General features: G+C 46.2%; 1 protein-coding gene across 1 annotated transcript in view; it reads right to left on the reverse strand.

Moving 5' to 3' along the window:
• Positions 1 to 8,294: 8,294 nt before the first annotated feature.
• LOC141095336 (vesicle-associated membrane protein 1-like) overlaps positions 8,295 to 15,302 on the reverse strand; it is a 105,295-nt gene continuing 98,287 nt past the window's right edge. Inside the window, exons 3-5 of the mRNA XM_073581309.1 lie at positions 11,114 to 11,272; positions 9,336 to 9,387; positions 8,295 to 8,545 (exon numbers count right to left, since the gene is read on the reverse strand). Coding sequence (XP_073437410.1) covers positions 8,529 to 8,545; positions 9,336 to 9,387; positions 11,114 to 11,272 — 228 coding nt within the window. The 3' untranslated portion in view covers positions 8,295 to 8,528. The remainder of the gene's footprint in view (positions 8,546 to 9,335; positions 9,388 to 11,113; positions 11,273 to 15,302) is intronic.

The raw sequence follows: 15,302 nt of genomic DNA on the forward strand, positions 1-15,302 counted from the left end.
AGAAGGACCTGTCTAGGGATGATAGAGAATGCAGTCATCAGACTCAGGTTTATGTTAGGAGGTGACCCATCTCCCTTCTCCCTATCGCCAGTGACTTCCTTGTACATTTTCCCTGGTGTTCCCCTAGTGTTGCGCCGCACGCTGGGCGTCCTCACGCCTCTAATGTGACAGAAGTTAACAACGACCTACCTATTAGTTTTTGTCTCACAGTAAAAAAGTAATTTAGTCCTGAATAACTCCTTTAAGGCCTTTACTGGCAGCCAAGCAGTGGAGACTTTGATATTGTTATGGAGTATTGTCCTGCAGAGAAGTCATGGTTTTCTTGAAAGATACACACTTTTCCCTGTACCACTTCTTGAAGAAAGTGTCTTCTAAGAACTGGTAGTAGGTTTGGGAGTTGATTCTGAGTCCATCTTCATGTTTAATAATACCACCCTATAGCAGTACCCACCTCTACCTTGCTGATGTCTAAGTCGCAGTGGAGTTCTGTGCTGTTTACTGGCCCAGCCACAATCTCTTTCAAGAGTTGTTCTCATCCCATCAGCCCGTAAAACTGTATGGAGGAAGACCGGGCTGCGGGTACTTGTGCAATGCTGGATCCGGAACTGCCGAGTCTGCATCCAGTGTTGCAGGGGGGAAGGAAATGGGAGCTGGACAGGACCCATGACCTGGAGAGAAGGGGCGTGGTAAGCAAGGGGATGAGAGAGAGTGTAGCACGGGAAAAGCCAGAAAGTTACCGCCGGAGGAAGGAGAAGGCAGGGTCCGATTGCGCCCTGCGAAGTAAGGTGAAGCATGGAGCAGAGACCCGGAAGGGGTTCAGTGAGGGCTCTCGAATACCAGTGAGCGCGCAGAGGGACGGGTGCCAAGCGAAGCAGCACGGCGTGTGTGCACTGAGAAATGAGCACCAGGAGCAGCATCGTGGGGTGTGCATCCAGCAATCGGCGGGTGCGCAGCAGAGCACACGCCGAGTAGGGACTTGTGCAGAGCTCCACACTTCGGCTCTGCAGATTAATAGACTAGGGGCTCAACGGGCAGAACTGGTGACCGCCCGTTGAGCCAGAAGAGGAACCGTGTGTTGAGCGGGAAGCCTGAATACGCAGTGTTAGCCTCCGCCAGCATTCCATCATTAAACGAACCGCTCACGACTAAAGGACAGTGGAGTCACGATAAGTTGAATCTGATAGCAAGACTGTTGCGTTGTATCACAATAACACTGTTTTCCCCTGCTTGTCCCCTTCCTGTTATCTCCATGCGAGGAGTTTATTGCTGCAAATTAAACCACACTCTTGTCAACCCTTGGTCTGCATCCCTGCGTTACTGCATCCTCTTGTCATGATCCAGGATGGGCTTTGTCTTTAGCCCATCCTGGTCAGACAGGGGTTAATTGTTTCTGCCTCTCTCTGGCAGAGGGCGGCTATTTAATGCTCACTTGACCTAGGTCCGGTGTCAGTTATACTCCTGCCCTCGGCTGAGTTAGTTGACCTCGTGCATACGTGTGCCTTGTGCCTTATATCTTGCTTGCTCTCCGGCGGTTTTGACCCAGTTCTGCCCCTGTTACGAGTTCTGCCTGTCATTCTTGTACTGCGCTACCTCTCTGTGTATGACCCTCTGCCTGTGACTTGACTATTCTTTGCTCGTTCCTCTGGTACCGCACAGCCCTCTCCATGTACGAACCCTCGCTTGTCTGACCTGCGTTTTCCTCTCCTCTTCTACAGTTTCCCTGCAGTAGGTACATTATATCATCTGCAGCAGTAGGACGCTAAGCACATGATCTAGATCTTGGGACTCCTTACTATTTTCAGTGCTGCAGGTCCTGTCTGCTTGAACCGTCACTACTGTATTGAACCCCGCGCTCTCCCATAGTGTTGGTAAGTCACCCTGCTCGGCGTGGCAGTTTGCCGACGCCGACAGGGTCCTGACATTAGAGTCCTGACATTATAACTGACCGTTACCATTTTTTTTTCTCTGCTCCCTTTCTCCTGTGTGTGTGATGGATCCTATGCACGCTCTTTCGGAGGAGGTAAAGCACCTGACTCAGATGTCCCAGAGACTCCTGGGGGAACAACTCGCCCTGGCTCAGTCTCAGCAGTTGATCGCTGACACTGTGCAGGGGGTTTTATCATCGGGGGCTCGGGATGTTACATTAATTTCCCCTGAGTCTCCGGTTGTTACCAGATACCTTTTCTGGAGATAAAAGGGAATTCAAAGTGTTCAAGGAGGGCTGTAAGCTTTTTATTTCATTGAGACCACACTCTTCTGGGGATGAAAGTCAGAGAGTCGGGGTCATTATGTCTCTATTAAAGGGAGCTCCCCAGGCTTGGGCTTTCTCCCTTCTGACCACTGCCCCTTAGCGTATGACTGTGGATGCATTTTTTAAGGCCCTGGAGCATATTTATGATGAGCCTGATCGGATGCATATGGCTGAGGACTGGGTGATGAGTGTGTGCCAGGGAAAGCACTCAGCCGAGTGGTTTTGCTCAGAGTTCAGACGCTGGGCTGCTGAGGTCTGCTGGAATGATGCCGCCCTCCGGGGTTTGTTCCGTAGAGGCCTGTCTGAACGTCTGAAGGATGCCTTGGCTCTCCACCCTCTGCCTGATTCCCTGGAGGACGCTATGACACAAGCCATCTGAATGGATCGCAGGCTATGGGCCAGGGGAGTGATGCAGATTGAAACCCCATTATTTTCCCAAGGAAGGGGAGCTAGTCCTACATTGGAAACCATGGAGATGGGAACCATCGACGTCAAGGAGAAAGAAAAGAGACAACGGCGCTTGGGAAAATGCTGTTTTCACTGTGGTGATTCCGGACATTGGAAAAAGGTTTGCCCCTCCTGTCCACTGACCAGCAAGCGACTGAGCCCGGGTGATTGCCTTGGAGGTCACCCAGGCTCTCAGGTACCTTTTTCTCCATTTTCAAAAATGTTGTTGCAAGTGGAACTTTGTTGTGGGAGTGTCTCCACACCCACTTCTGCTTTCGTGGATTGCGGATCGTCGTTGAACTTTATTGACTCTGACTTGGTGGCAGGTATTTGTAATATGTTGGAGCGGAAGATTCGGGAAGCCCAGTCTCTTGCACCTCCGGCTAAGCCGGTGGATAAACTTTTCATACCAGCTCAGTTTCGTCTCAAGGTCCTCCGGGAGTTCCATGACTCAGTTCTGGGTGGACATCCAGGGATCTCGGCTACCCAGAAGGTCATTGCTAGAATATTCTGGTGGTCTTCTTTAGCCTCTGATGTTGGGGAATATGTGTCTGCATGTGTTGTTTGTGCCCGTGAGAAAACCCCCCATAACCGGCCGGCCGGGGAATTGGTACCACTGCCAATTCCTGAGAGACCATGGACTCATTTGTCCATGGATTTCATCACCAACCTTCCCCCCTCCAAGGGTAATACTGTCGTTTGGGTTGTGGTGGACAGGTTTAGTAAGCATGCACATTTTGTACCTTTGGCAGCTATACCTAATGCGGAAATGTTGTCCAGATTGTTTGTTGAGCATGTGGTGCGGTTGCATGGGGTACCCTTGAATGTGGTGTCTGATAGAGGAGTACAATTTGTTTCCAGATTTCGGAGGGCATTTTGTAAGAGGTTGGGTATTGGTCTGTCCTTTTCATCCGCTTACCATCCAGAGACTAATGGGCAGACCGAGCGGACCAATCAGTCTCTGGAGCAAATTCTGCGTTGCTTGGCCTCAGCCCGACAGGATGATTGGTGTACTGTATTACCTTTGGCTGAGTTTGCATTTAACAACCGCATTATCCAGTCTACGGGAACATCTCCCTTTTTCTGCAACTATGGGTTTCATCCTCATTTCGGAGAGTTTTCCCGTTTGGACTCTGGGTGTCCTGGGGCGGATGAGACTATCCAGCGGTTGGGGGAGGTATGGCGGGAGGTCCAGAGTAACATTACGAAAGACCAGGATAAATATAAGTTTTTTGCAGACAAAAAACGGTCGCAGGGCCAGTGTTCCAGATTGGGGATAAGGTATGGTTATCTATCAAGAATACAAGGCTCAAGGTCCCCTCTGCGAAGCTTGGACCTAAGTTTATTGGTCCCTATGAAATTACCGAAGCGGTTAACCCGGTGGCTTTTCGGTTGCGTGTCCCGCCATCTCTACGGATCCCCAATGTTTTCCATAGGGCCCTTTTGAAACCTGTGAGGTCCTGTGGGGAGGGATCATCGTCTTCCCCACCACCGGTTTTGGTAGCCGGGCAGTCTGAGTACGAGGTGGAATGAATTGTTGACTCTAGGTTGGTCCGTCGTGCCCTTCAATATCTTATACATTGGAAAGGCTACGGTCCTGAAGACCGGTTGTGGGTTCCTGCTCGATTGGTTCATGCGAATCGATTGGTCCGGGCCTTTCACGTCAAGTATCCTGAGAGACCCGGGGGTCCAGTGGCCCCCCATTGAGAGGAGGGTACTGTCATGATCCAGGATTGGCTTTGTCTTTGGCCGTCCTGGTCAGACAGAGGTTAATTGTTTCTGTCTCTCTCTGGCAGAGGGCGGCTATTTAATGCTCACTTGACCTAGGTCCGGTGTCAGTTATACTCCTGCCCTCGGCTGAGTTAGTTGACCTCGTGCGTACGTGTGCCTTGTGCCTGATATCTTGCTTGCTTGTTTGGTTTTGACCCGGTTCTGTCCCTGTTACGAGTTCTACCTGTCCCTCTTGTACTGCGCTACCTCTCTGTGTATGACCCTCTGCCTGTGACTTGACTATTCTTTGCTCGTCCCTCTGGTACCGCACAGCCCTCTCCGTGTACGAACCCTCGCTTGTCTGACCTGCGTTTTCCTCTCCTCTTCTACAGTTTCCCTGCAGTAGGTACATTATATCATCTGCAGCAGTAGGACGCTAAGCCCTGCCCCCTGCAGTCACATGATCTAGGTCCAGGGACTCCTTACTATTTTCAGTGCCGCAGGTCCTGTCTGCTTGAACCGTCACTACTGTATTGGACACCGCGCTCTCCCATAGTGTGGGTAAGTCACCCTGCTCGGTGCGGCAGTTTGCCGACGCCGACAGGGTCCTGACATTAGAGTCCTGACACCTCTTACCTGCTTACAGTACTTGTTCTCACCCACAAAGCTCTCCACAGTGCGGCACCCCCCTACATCTCCTCTGTCTATCGGCCTAGCCGACCGCTGCGCTCTGCAAAAGACTTTTGACTAACCTCTGCACTAATCCGCACCTCCCACTCCCGACTCCAAGACTTCTCCCGAACTGCGCCAATCCTCTGGAATGCTCTACCCCAAGAAATTAGGACTATCCACAATTTGCACAGTTTTAGCCGCTCCCTCAAAACACATCTGTTCAGAGCAGCCTAACACGTTCACTAATCAAAGTCATTTTATGTGTAAGTGTGCGTGTGTAGCCCATTCACTATCTCCATCCATCCCCCACCTTCTCAAGATGGCTGGACCATCATTGTAAATACATCATTGTAAATACACACCTGTACTTTGTATCTCCCCCACCTCATTGTAGTTTGTAAGCTCTCACGAGCAGGGTCATCTTATTTTGCTTTAATTGTTAACGTTGTTACTTGTGACTTGTGCTTTGAAACTGCTAAAATGTAAAGCTCTGCGAAATATGTTGGCGCTATATAGATAAAGATTATTATTATTATTATTACAAAACCACTGAAAAATCTGTCTTATTTCCTTATTTCTTGGCCCAGTCTTGATGTTTTACCTTCTGTGTCTTGCTCAGTGGTGGTCAGTTTTGGGCTTCCTTACCTCGGCCATGTGTCTGAGCACTGATCACCTTGTACTTCTGGGCCTTCAGGGAGGTTACAGTTCTGGATTATGACAACACTGTAGGGTAATGGCTTGCTGGTCGCTTCATATTCAATTCTTCTCAAATGTCTGGCAGTTAATTTAGTCTTTTTTCTTCAGCACTTTTTTGTGACCCTGTTGACTATTTGTAACAAACCTTTTGATGGTTCTCTGATCGTGGCCCAAAATCTTAGCAATTTTAGGAGCATGAATCTCTTTGTTTTACATGAGTAAAAAAAGCTTCCTAATAATTCTGCACACCTTGATAAACACATTGAGCAAAGATGTTGAATGTAGTTCCACTCAAAGTGTAGCGGTTACATCCAAGAACTGCAAATTGTACGGAGCGGTGCTGTCATCTCTGTTCAATGTTTACATCTGTCTGCTGCCGCCGGAGCTGATTAGTATGGGTGCCAGGTGTTGGACCCCCAACGATCTGATATTGATGACCTATCCTAAGGTTAGGGTATGAATATTAAATGCTTTGAGAATTCCTTTAAGCCATGTACTGAATATGTACAGTATGTAACTCCCAAATATGTATTGATATGAGTTGTGTTCCTTCTTCCACCTCTGTAGTTCTTAGATATCAAAAAATAAAAATGAACTTTTATTAATCATTCTAAAAATACTTTTTGTCTCTTTTTAGAAAGATGATATAAAAATGTACTTTTATTAATCAAAGAAGTACAAAGGTAGCAGTTGATTATTTATGATTGTACTGAACAGACCATATTTACGCTGTGAACTTGCTTGGTGTGTTCCGTCTTAATTTTTTAATTTATAAAGTGTTCTCCCCTCCATCTTCACCCAAACAACCAGCTAGTCATGGAATGAACAAGCTGGTCTGATATTGCAACATTTATCTTTTTCCATTTTTCAAGAATGCCATCGTTTAGAGCCTGGATGCTGGATGGAGAGTGATTTATCTTAGTCTCATCATCACTCCAGAGTACAGAGTCCCAGTAGGCTCCATATTTTTCAGCATGGGCCCTGGTAAATTTTAGGCAGTCTTTTTTGTGCATGGGCTTTAGGACAGGTTTCCTTTGTGGACGACACCTAAACATGCCATTCCTCTGCAGTGTATGCCATATTGTGTCACGGGAAACACACACCACGGCTTGGCTTTCTCCTTCTATAGCTAACTGCAGTGAACTTGCATGTACATTTTCTTCAATATTTCTCAGCAGAAGAAGCTCCTGTTTAGGTGTTCACTCCTATCGTCTGCTTGGACAACTTTGTGAGATGGCTGCGCTTCCATCTTTGTTAAATTTTTGCATCACTTTTCCTACAGTACTCTGACTGATAAGTAAAGCTTAGATTATCTTCTTGTAGCATTCACCTTTCTTATGTAAAGAAATTATTTTTCTTTCTCAGGTCTTGTTACATTTCTCTTCCATGTGGTGCCATGGCTGACACCATGAAATGAAAAAGGCTTTTTTTTTTTTCTTTTTTTGTAAAGTAATGCCCTTTTATATTCAACTGTCTGCTGGATCCCTGTTTGGTGAATAATTAGACTTTCTTGTGGTTGAAATCTTGTTAATTAGATTTTTTTAGTTAAAACTTTAGCTTTGCTCTTAAGAGTTTTATTAGAGTTTTACTCTTTTTACAACATGATCTTGAATCAATTTGTTAGGAAAAGTAATTTTTTGGTTGTGAAAAATAACACATTTTTGTTGGCCTACACCTGTGGGAGTATTTTGTATAAAATGTCCTATAGAAAATGTTGATTTTCAAAAAAAAAATAAAGGTTTTCTGAGAAATCTGTTGGGGTATGCTCATTTATGCTCAAAAAACTTTTTGACAGAGTGATCAATGAGTGGAACAGGCTGCCACGAGAAGTGGTGAGTTCTCCTTCAATGGAAGTCTTCAAACAGAGGCTGGACAGACATCTGACTGGGATGATTTAGCGAATCCTGCTTTGAGCAGGGGGTTGGACCAGATGGCCCAGGAGGTCCCTTCCAACTCTACGATTCTATGATTCTATGATTCTAAAAAACTGACATCTGGAGGCTTTTAGCTGGTTGATTGTGGAAGTAGTGCACCCGCAATATTAGGACTGTGCGGCTATTTTTCCTTGTAAAAAAAAAAAATGATTGTCTATATCTATTTCCTCTTTTATATAGCAGCATTATGCAAAGTGGAAATTAAAGTCTAATTTCCCACACAAATGCACTAGACTGCCAATTAACCTATTGTTATGCTTTGATGTGTGGGAGAAGAAGGAGAACCCAGAGGAAACCCAAACATGCCAAATGCAGGCATTTCTTGGATTGGCTGTATTTGGATCCTTAGAGCCCAGAACGGCAGGGTAGTCCAAGAGGCAACACGGCACATAACTTCCAGCAAGAGGGATAAAAATTATCTTGTCTTCTGATTGGTGTAGTTCCCCCACCAATCAGTAAGTTATGCCCTATCTTCTGGAAAGGTGATAGATAGCTTATTTTCACCCCGGACAACCCCTTTATGTTGGCCATAGATGTTGTTCTGATCTACAAGCTGTCCCTACACCAACGATAAGACCTAGTCAACCATCATAAACAGACATACTTTATTTTGGAATATTACATGTTCCATTTATACCCACATTTTTTTTTTACAATTTGTTCATTGACTATGACAGTGCATTATTTATAGCTTAATGATTTATTATCAATTTCAAAACATAAGTTTATTAACAGAGAAGTCACGAGGATGAGATGATAAAAATGGAACTAGGAAGAGGTGGACAGAAAGGAGGATACAATCACAGACGACCACAGCATCAAGTGCAGAAAAAAACTGTAAGAGAGGGAGAATATGGTTAGAAAATGGATCCAAAATGCAAACTCACTAGTTCTTTACATATAAAGTCTATACAGAAATCCATGTGCATTGGCTTCTGTTTAATCATGACCTATGGTGCGCGCGTCATCAATCGGAGCAAGAATAATCTAGGGCTGTGTGTGAACACTTGATATTCTTGTTATTGGAGGAGATTGAACCTTGGCTTAGATTCTCAGAGTGTTACATACAGGAAGGATTAAATGTACGGTAAGTATATTTAGAGAGAATTTTATGGCCGGTTATTATAGCAACAGCAGGTTGCTCACCTGACGTACTCATCTGGCCACACACACCTCGCCAACCCCCAGTATTGGAGATAACAGACCCAATGAACAAAACTTGAGACTCACCCATTCAAGTGATGGGTGCGAGAGAAAAAAAAAAAATCGGAATTTGATTTTTATGGATACATTGCAATTCTGTAACATAGATTCAATAAATAATTGCTGCTACTATAAAAAAACAGATTGTACACAGATGACAAGTGAGAAAAAAAGCATCCCACTTTCCTGGATGAAAATGGGACCAATGTGCCTTAGGTTACGCTCCACAATCGTGCAGTATTGGGCTCATGAGCACTGATAATGGCGATGATATAGGAGAAAACAATCCACGCTTTTCATATAGAATATTGTGGGGATTGGGTCTGAGACGCAAAAGTGCGACATTTATGCAATTGCGTGTTTCGAGACTGCAGATTTTTATTTTATTCCTTAGCTGACTGTGAGGAAACATAATGACTTACTGATGAGAATGATGAACAATAGTGCGCCTACCGCACCCATGACAAGCATCATCTGTAGAGAGAAAGAGTTACTGTCTATTTGGTAGCAACAGGGAAAATCTAAACCCCAAATTATGCAAAATTACACCCACCATTAAAGCAAAAAACGAAAGTTTCCCTCCTTTGTAATGTAAATGAGTTGTTTGCAGGAACTTGGGAAACCATAGTTGAATCAGTAATAAATGCTCCGAGATTAAATATCACTTTTTACGCAGGATGCTTCAGAGGTTAAAGGGGCTGTTTCACTTTTCAGAAAACTTTTCCTGATATATCCCATTAGGGCGCATTCAGACGACAGTGATTTTCTCAAACAAGAAAAGCGGTCTGAGATTCATCAGCTTTTTTTTTTAATCATCAGAGGTTTTCATGAGTTTTTCTTGAATAAGAGACACAAAAAACCAGAAGAAAAGATGAGAAACAAAAGACAAAAAGACCCTCAAATCAACATCGGGCATGACACCACAAATTTTGAGTGAGCTGCCAAAATGCACAAACATGTGAACGGCTCCGGTCACTATCATAGTTGCGAGTGGTATCAACTGAAAAAGATGGAAAAAAATGTATGAATTACTCCTCAGCTTTAAAAACAAAAAACGATTTCTCACGTAACCCCCCGTGTCCCGTGCTGAGTACATGCCAGGAAAAGTATCTGAAAAAGGACAACTCCTTCAGGACTTATTGATATCTTCTCAGATTTATTACATCATTAGCCCTTCATTGGGCTCGGATCTTCATTTTCCAGCCTCCAGTTTCTTTTTATATAGCCAAAAAGCAGAGGAAATGTATCACCTATATTTTGTACCACTAATTCTTATTTGTACAGTATGTCTATTCTGTTACTTTTCCATATTGAAATATATTTTTTTTATTTTCTGATTATAGATTTCTTATTCCATATTCTGTACATGATAATGGTGGCAGCCATCTTGCCTGAGGTGCTGTTAACATCCTTTAGAGATGAATCATTGATTTCTATGTTCTGGGCATGCTCTGTTACCTGTGCAGAGGTAACTGGGCAGAGATGATGAAGAGGTGGATCATCCTATCATTTTTGTATGCAGTTGATACCTTTCTTTGTAATCTTGCCTGTGATGATTACTACTGAAAAGTGATCTCTGCAAAACAGGACATTTTAGTCTTGTGTATTGTTTTACTTGGGGCCTACAGCAACCATTACCACCACAGCATTGAGGACTACAGGAAAGAACTGACACAAACAATACAGATCGGTCGTATAATAAAGACTATATGAATTATTGCACGCACCAGCAAAGTGTAGTAGGTAACACAACACAATCTGCTGCCTGCTCAAGCCTGATGTTGTTGAATACGCCAACAAGTCTATTAGTGTCATTAGCCCGAGTGATTTGGAGATTTTTTAATACAGATGATGAAACAAAAAAGTAAGAAAGATCAGCAAAAATGTAAAAAAAAAAAAAAAAAATGTGTGTGTGTCATGGGAGAATGCATCAATTTACTGCCCATGCTGTAATGATATGTACTGTGGATAAGCAGTAATGTATGAGCTGGTTGCATTGAAGTCAGCAGACTGGCAGTCGGTCACACAGGGCGATGTTTTGCGTCAATCCCCCTTTCCTCTTACCTCTCGTATTCTAGTATCTTTGTACTAACTGGGGCATATATAGGGAGGCACTCATTTCTGTAGGAACCCTATTAAAAGCACTTAATATAAATTGTTTATTACAGGCACTTGTAGAAGTGGAAGCGGTGGCGCTCACCTTACAATTATTCCACCAGTATTTCCTCTTCAGCTTAGCTGCACTGGTCTCAAACTGGGACGCCCCTGCCTGCAAGGCATCGGCCCTGTCGTCCAACTCCGACAGCTTCTGATCTCTGTCCAGGACCTTGTCTACATTAACACGCATGATGTCCACCACCTGCCACCACCATCAACAAAACACAGACATTAAGAAAAAATTATCAGTATACAAAAGAAGTTAATGTGGTGCAAGAGACAGATCAGCATAACAAGAAGTGTGTGACCCCCGGAGTTCATGTTTGTTGTATATGCCATATGTTAGCAATCACCATAACACATGGTCACAATCCTGCTGCCTTGTGGACACAACCACAGATACTGTGCTACAAGGACTGCACTGAATACAAGAACTATTCATTATAGAGAGCACCGGTCCCTGCGGTAGGTCCTACTGCCTGAGGTGTTTTCTTTTCTCCAGCCTGTAAGGGCATACTCCGTAGGGACCTTTAGATATAATCATTAAGCCATGGACAACCACTGATGTAAAGGCCACTCATTGCCTGGTTATGTTCCATCAAGTTTAGTCACACCATGTCGTCCATATTTCATTATTATTATTATTATTATTATTATTATTATCATCATCATTATTATTCTTTATTTTTTTTATTATTAAACACCCAAGGTGCACCTGTCTTGAGTTAGTCACAGTGAGAGGTACCATGTCTGGTTGAACCTGCTGAGAAAAGTAGCAACAGTGAGACCCAAAGGAGCAGTTTTTGGACAACTGCCAATGCTTGAGTCTGCTCTTGGCTTCTGTTATTATTGGGCCAACTGGTCTAGAGTGAACTCCAGATATGCAAAGTGTCTACGACCAACTTCCTAGCTGTAGTCTGTGTTGAGGACAGGTATAAGCTAAAATCCCCATGTTTAAGAGAGTGACTGAGTCAGCGCACAAAGCCCAATAATATTAGGGATTGTGCCAAGAGATTGTTGCTGTTTCTGGTGGCCACCAAGCTTTGTCCCTCAACTCTGAAGTGTAACCACAAAGCTCTTTTCCTCCTTGGTGTGTAAGGGCCCAAATTGTTCCTTGATCTGCAGACTATGCCTCTTTTTTTTAATGTCTATTTCAGTTGAACTGTGGTGCCCCTGAGGGTTTAGTTGCCACAGAGGTACTGCACCTCCTCCTGAGGTGTGGTACCCCACCATCCAGGTAAGTTGGAGGCTCCTGACCACATTCCAACACCTGTACCCATCATCACGAAGTAGTGTAGCAAAGCCACATTGTGGCTCCCTGCTTGGACTGTAGCAGAGCACCTTTGGTGGCTCCCTGATTGGAACACGAAACGTGCTGGGAGGCGGGTGGAGTTAGAGTACATAAAAGAGTGGGAAGGTTTAGGAGTCAGTTCAGTTGAGTGAGTCAGTCAGTGAGTGAGGAAAGTGGAGTGAAGATCCCTGGGAGAGGGATGGAGGAAGGAGGTACCGCAGCAGATCTCAGTGACCTGGGTCTGCTGGCACGGGAAAGGAAAGAAAGAGAAAGACATTGAACAGAAACCTGATCTTCCATGGGACGGAAAGACTAGTACGGAACATAGGAGTAAAAGGGAACAGAGGGCGTGGGTTAGAAGAGAACCCTGCCTAGAAGTTCTAAGTGCAAGGCCGGGGCCTGGTCCCCGAGGTTGTATGGATACTAAGGGTCCTACAGCAGACAACGGTGGAGTAGTGAGCTGTAAATGCACTACTCCCATCTAAGACTTGAGGGCACAACAGCAACTTGGATAGTGAGCCGGGACTTAGGAGTAAGGAGTCACCTAAGCAGGCTACAGCTGTCTGCCGTACAAGTATAATTCTTGGGAACATCTGTCAGGAGGAACTCCAGTGTAACTCAGTACTAGGAGTACTTCACACCAAAGGCGCTATAAGAGGAGACGTTCAGAAAGACACATGTTGGCGGAGTGTTGGAAGGGAACATTCCATCTTGCTTGGAGGTTGACTGAGCCCCTGACACGGCACGGAGGCAGGCACCAGGTTGCACAACAGACTGAGTAAAGCTTTGGAACTACACGCTCTGGTGTCCTCCACTTATTCCTGCGCCAACACACCCGGCACCGCTACATCTTGGTGCCCGGCATTGCCTCATCTACGCCTCCCCTTGGCCTCTACTTCTACACTGCCTGGGACTACAGGTCCACCTGTGGGGAGCTTCACCATCATGGCTGCAACACACCACCAGCCCCAGAGGATCTGCATGCAGCGTCGGCTTAACATTTCCCTTGCCAAACACCACAGGTGGCGTCATGAACTATTCATTCAAACAATTACATTCCACTATTTCAATTCCCCCTTTAGTTGGGCGTCCAGGGCCATGGACCGGGTCATCGCCGCTGTGACACATCCCACTGACACTGGCCCGGTACCGAGTACCCCACAGCCCTGGGAGGGCGACCCAGAACCTTAACAAGTCCATGAGAGTCACTGTCCCTTCCTCATGCGCAGTACCAAACTAAGGGCACATTCAACCCGTCAACCTAATTCTCTAGTGAGTCATTGGCCCATCAAGTGCAGGATCACTCTGTCACGTCAGCGGTGGTGGCCGCCGCCCTTCCAGCAGCGGCGGGGTCCGCCGCCGCCCCCACTCACCAGCCCTCGCCGTGCCGCGCCCTCCTCTCACAGGGTTCCGCCTGTCTCCTCGCTCCCGTCCTCCCGGTCTGTTGCAGTCCCGCGCAGGCGCCTTAGGCCGTGAGCGCGCGCTCTGCAGGATTCTTAACGCTGCAGCGCCCGCCCAGAGGCTCTGGCCGCTCAATCACCTGGCAGCATGGGGTATATCAGGCCTCTCTGCCTTCTTGGAGACGCCTGATTATTGTGTGTTCTTCCAGCGCTAATTCTGGCTGCGTTGTAGGGGGTTCTCCCTACAACTTCCATCCTGTACCCCTTGTTACCTCCAGTGCTTCTTGCTCTGTCCCGTGCCCTTGCTCTGTCCTGTGCTCCTGGTCCGTCCTGTGCCCCGTGCTCTGTCCCGTGCCCTTGCCCTGTCCTGTGCCCCTGGTCCGTCTTGTGCTCCTTGCTCCGACCTGTACCTATTTTCCTGTATCCGGTGTCCCGCGCTCTGTCCTGTTTCCATCGCCCAGTACCTGCTCCCTGAGCCTCCTTTTCCACCGGCTGTCTGGTATACAGTACTCTGGGCTCTGTCCAGCACCTTCCACTCCGTTCTATACTCCTTGTCCTGCCAGTAGCTCTCTCCAGTCCCTTGGGCCGCCCCTCTTGGTTCCAGCAGTCACTGTATCTGTCTTCCGAGGGTCTGCCCCTAACTATCCCTGTATAGGGATCGGCTCCACCTGGCGCGCTCGCCCTCGGGAGCTCCAGTTCCGCGATTCAGAGGGTCCATTCTCGGATGTTGCCTTCCCTGGCCGTCACAGACTCAATGTGTTTCAGATCGAACCTGCCATATAAATCTGCAGTAATTCAATGGATATTGTGCCTTTTGCCATTTCTTACTCTCTTTTATGGTCCTGCCTGTGTCACAGTAAATTGCAGTTCTGTACTTGCATTGTATTCATGCACTAGAATGTTCAGAACAAACACTTCTATATAAGACATTCCTGGTGGCAACAAAGTACTGGCTTGCAATAAGATACTATAATGTGTTCATACTGTTCATATTAGAACTGCTTATATGTTTTGCAGAGAATATATTTAGGTCATGCAAAATGTATTAGTGTCTCTGGTGACCTCAGTTCTTTCATGCTCTGTTATTGCTGCACAATGTGTGGACCTAATTCTAAAAAACAAATGTAGCACCTTTACTGTATACGAAGTTTACCAGATCATTGCCGTATATCCAGAAGGGGGCTGGAAAATGAGCACAGCTTAGTGGAGGCCCCCATGACTGCGCTGGGACATGTAAGGTTTTTTGGACAGGATGTACTTGGTGTGGATTGGTGGAGGCAGGATAGGGGAGGAGTGTGGGGAGGAGTGGTTATGGATAAAGGGGAAAACTGCACTCTGACACAGGAAGTCACCGGGAGCAGACCCCATACCTGAGCTGTGATTGCTGATGAGTCGGTAGAGGCGCTGATCGGCAGGCTGCGGGATGCTGCAAGGTCCCAGGAAGTGAGGGCCGCACCGGAAGCGCGGCCTGCACCAGCACCGCGGGTGGCAGCACAGGCCCGCGGCACACCCGGGAAGGTCGGGGCTTTCCGGGGGTATCA

This window comes from Dendrobates tinctorius, unplaced genomic scaffold (assembly GCF_039654945.1).
Source record: "Dendrobates tinctorius isolate UK_male_01 unplaced genomic scaffold, ASM3965494v1 ptg000069l, whole genome shotgun sequence".
NCBI classification, from domain to species: Eukaryota; Metazoa; Chordata; class Amphibia; order Anura; family Dendrobatidae; genus Dendrobates; species Dendrobates tinctorius.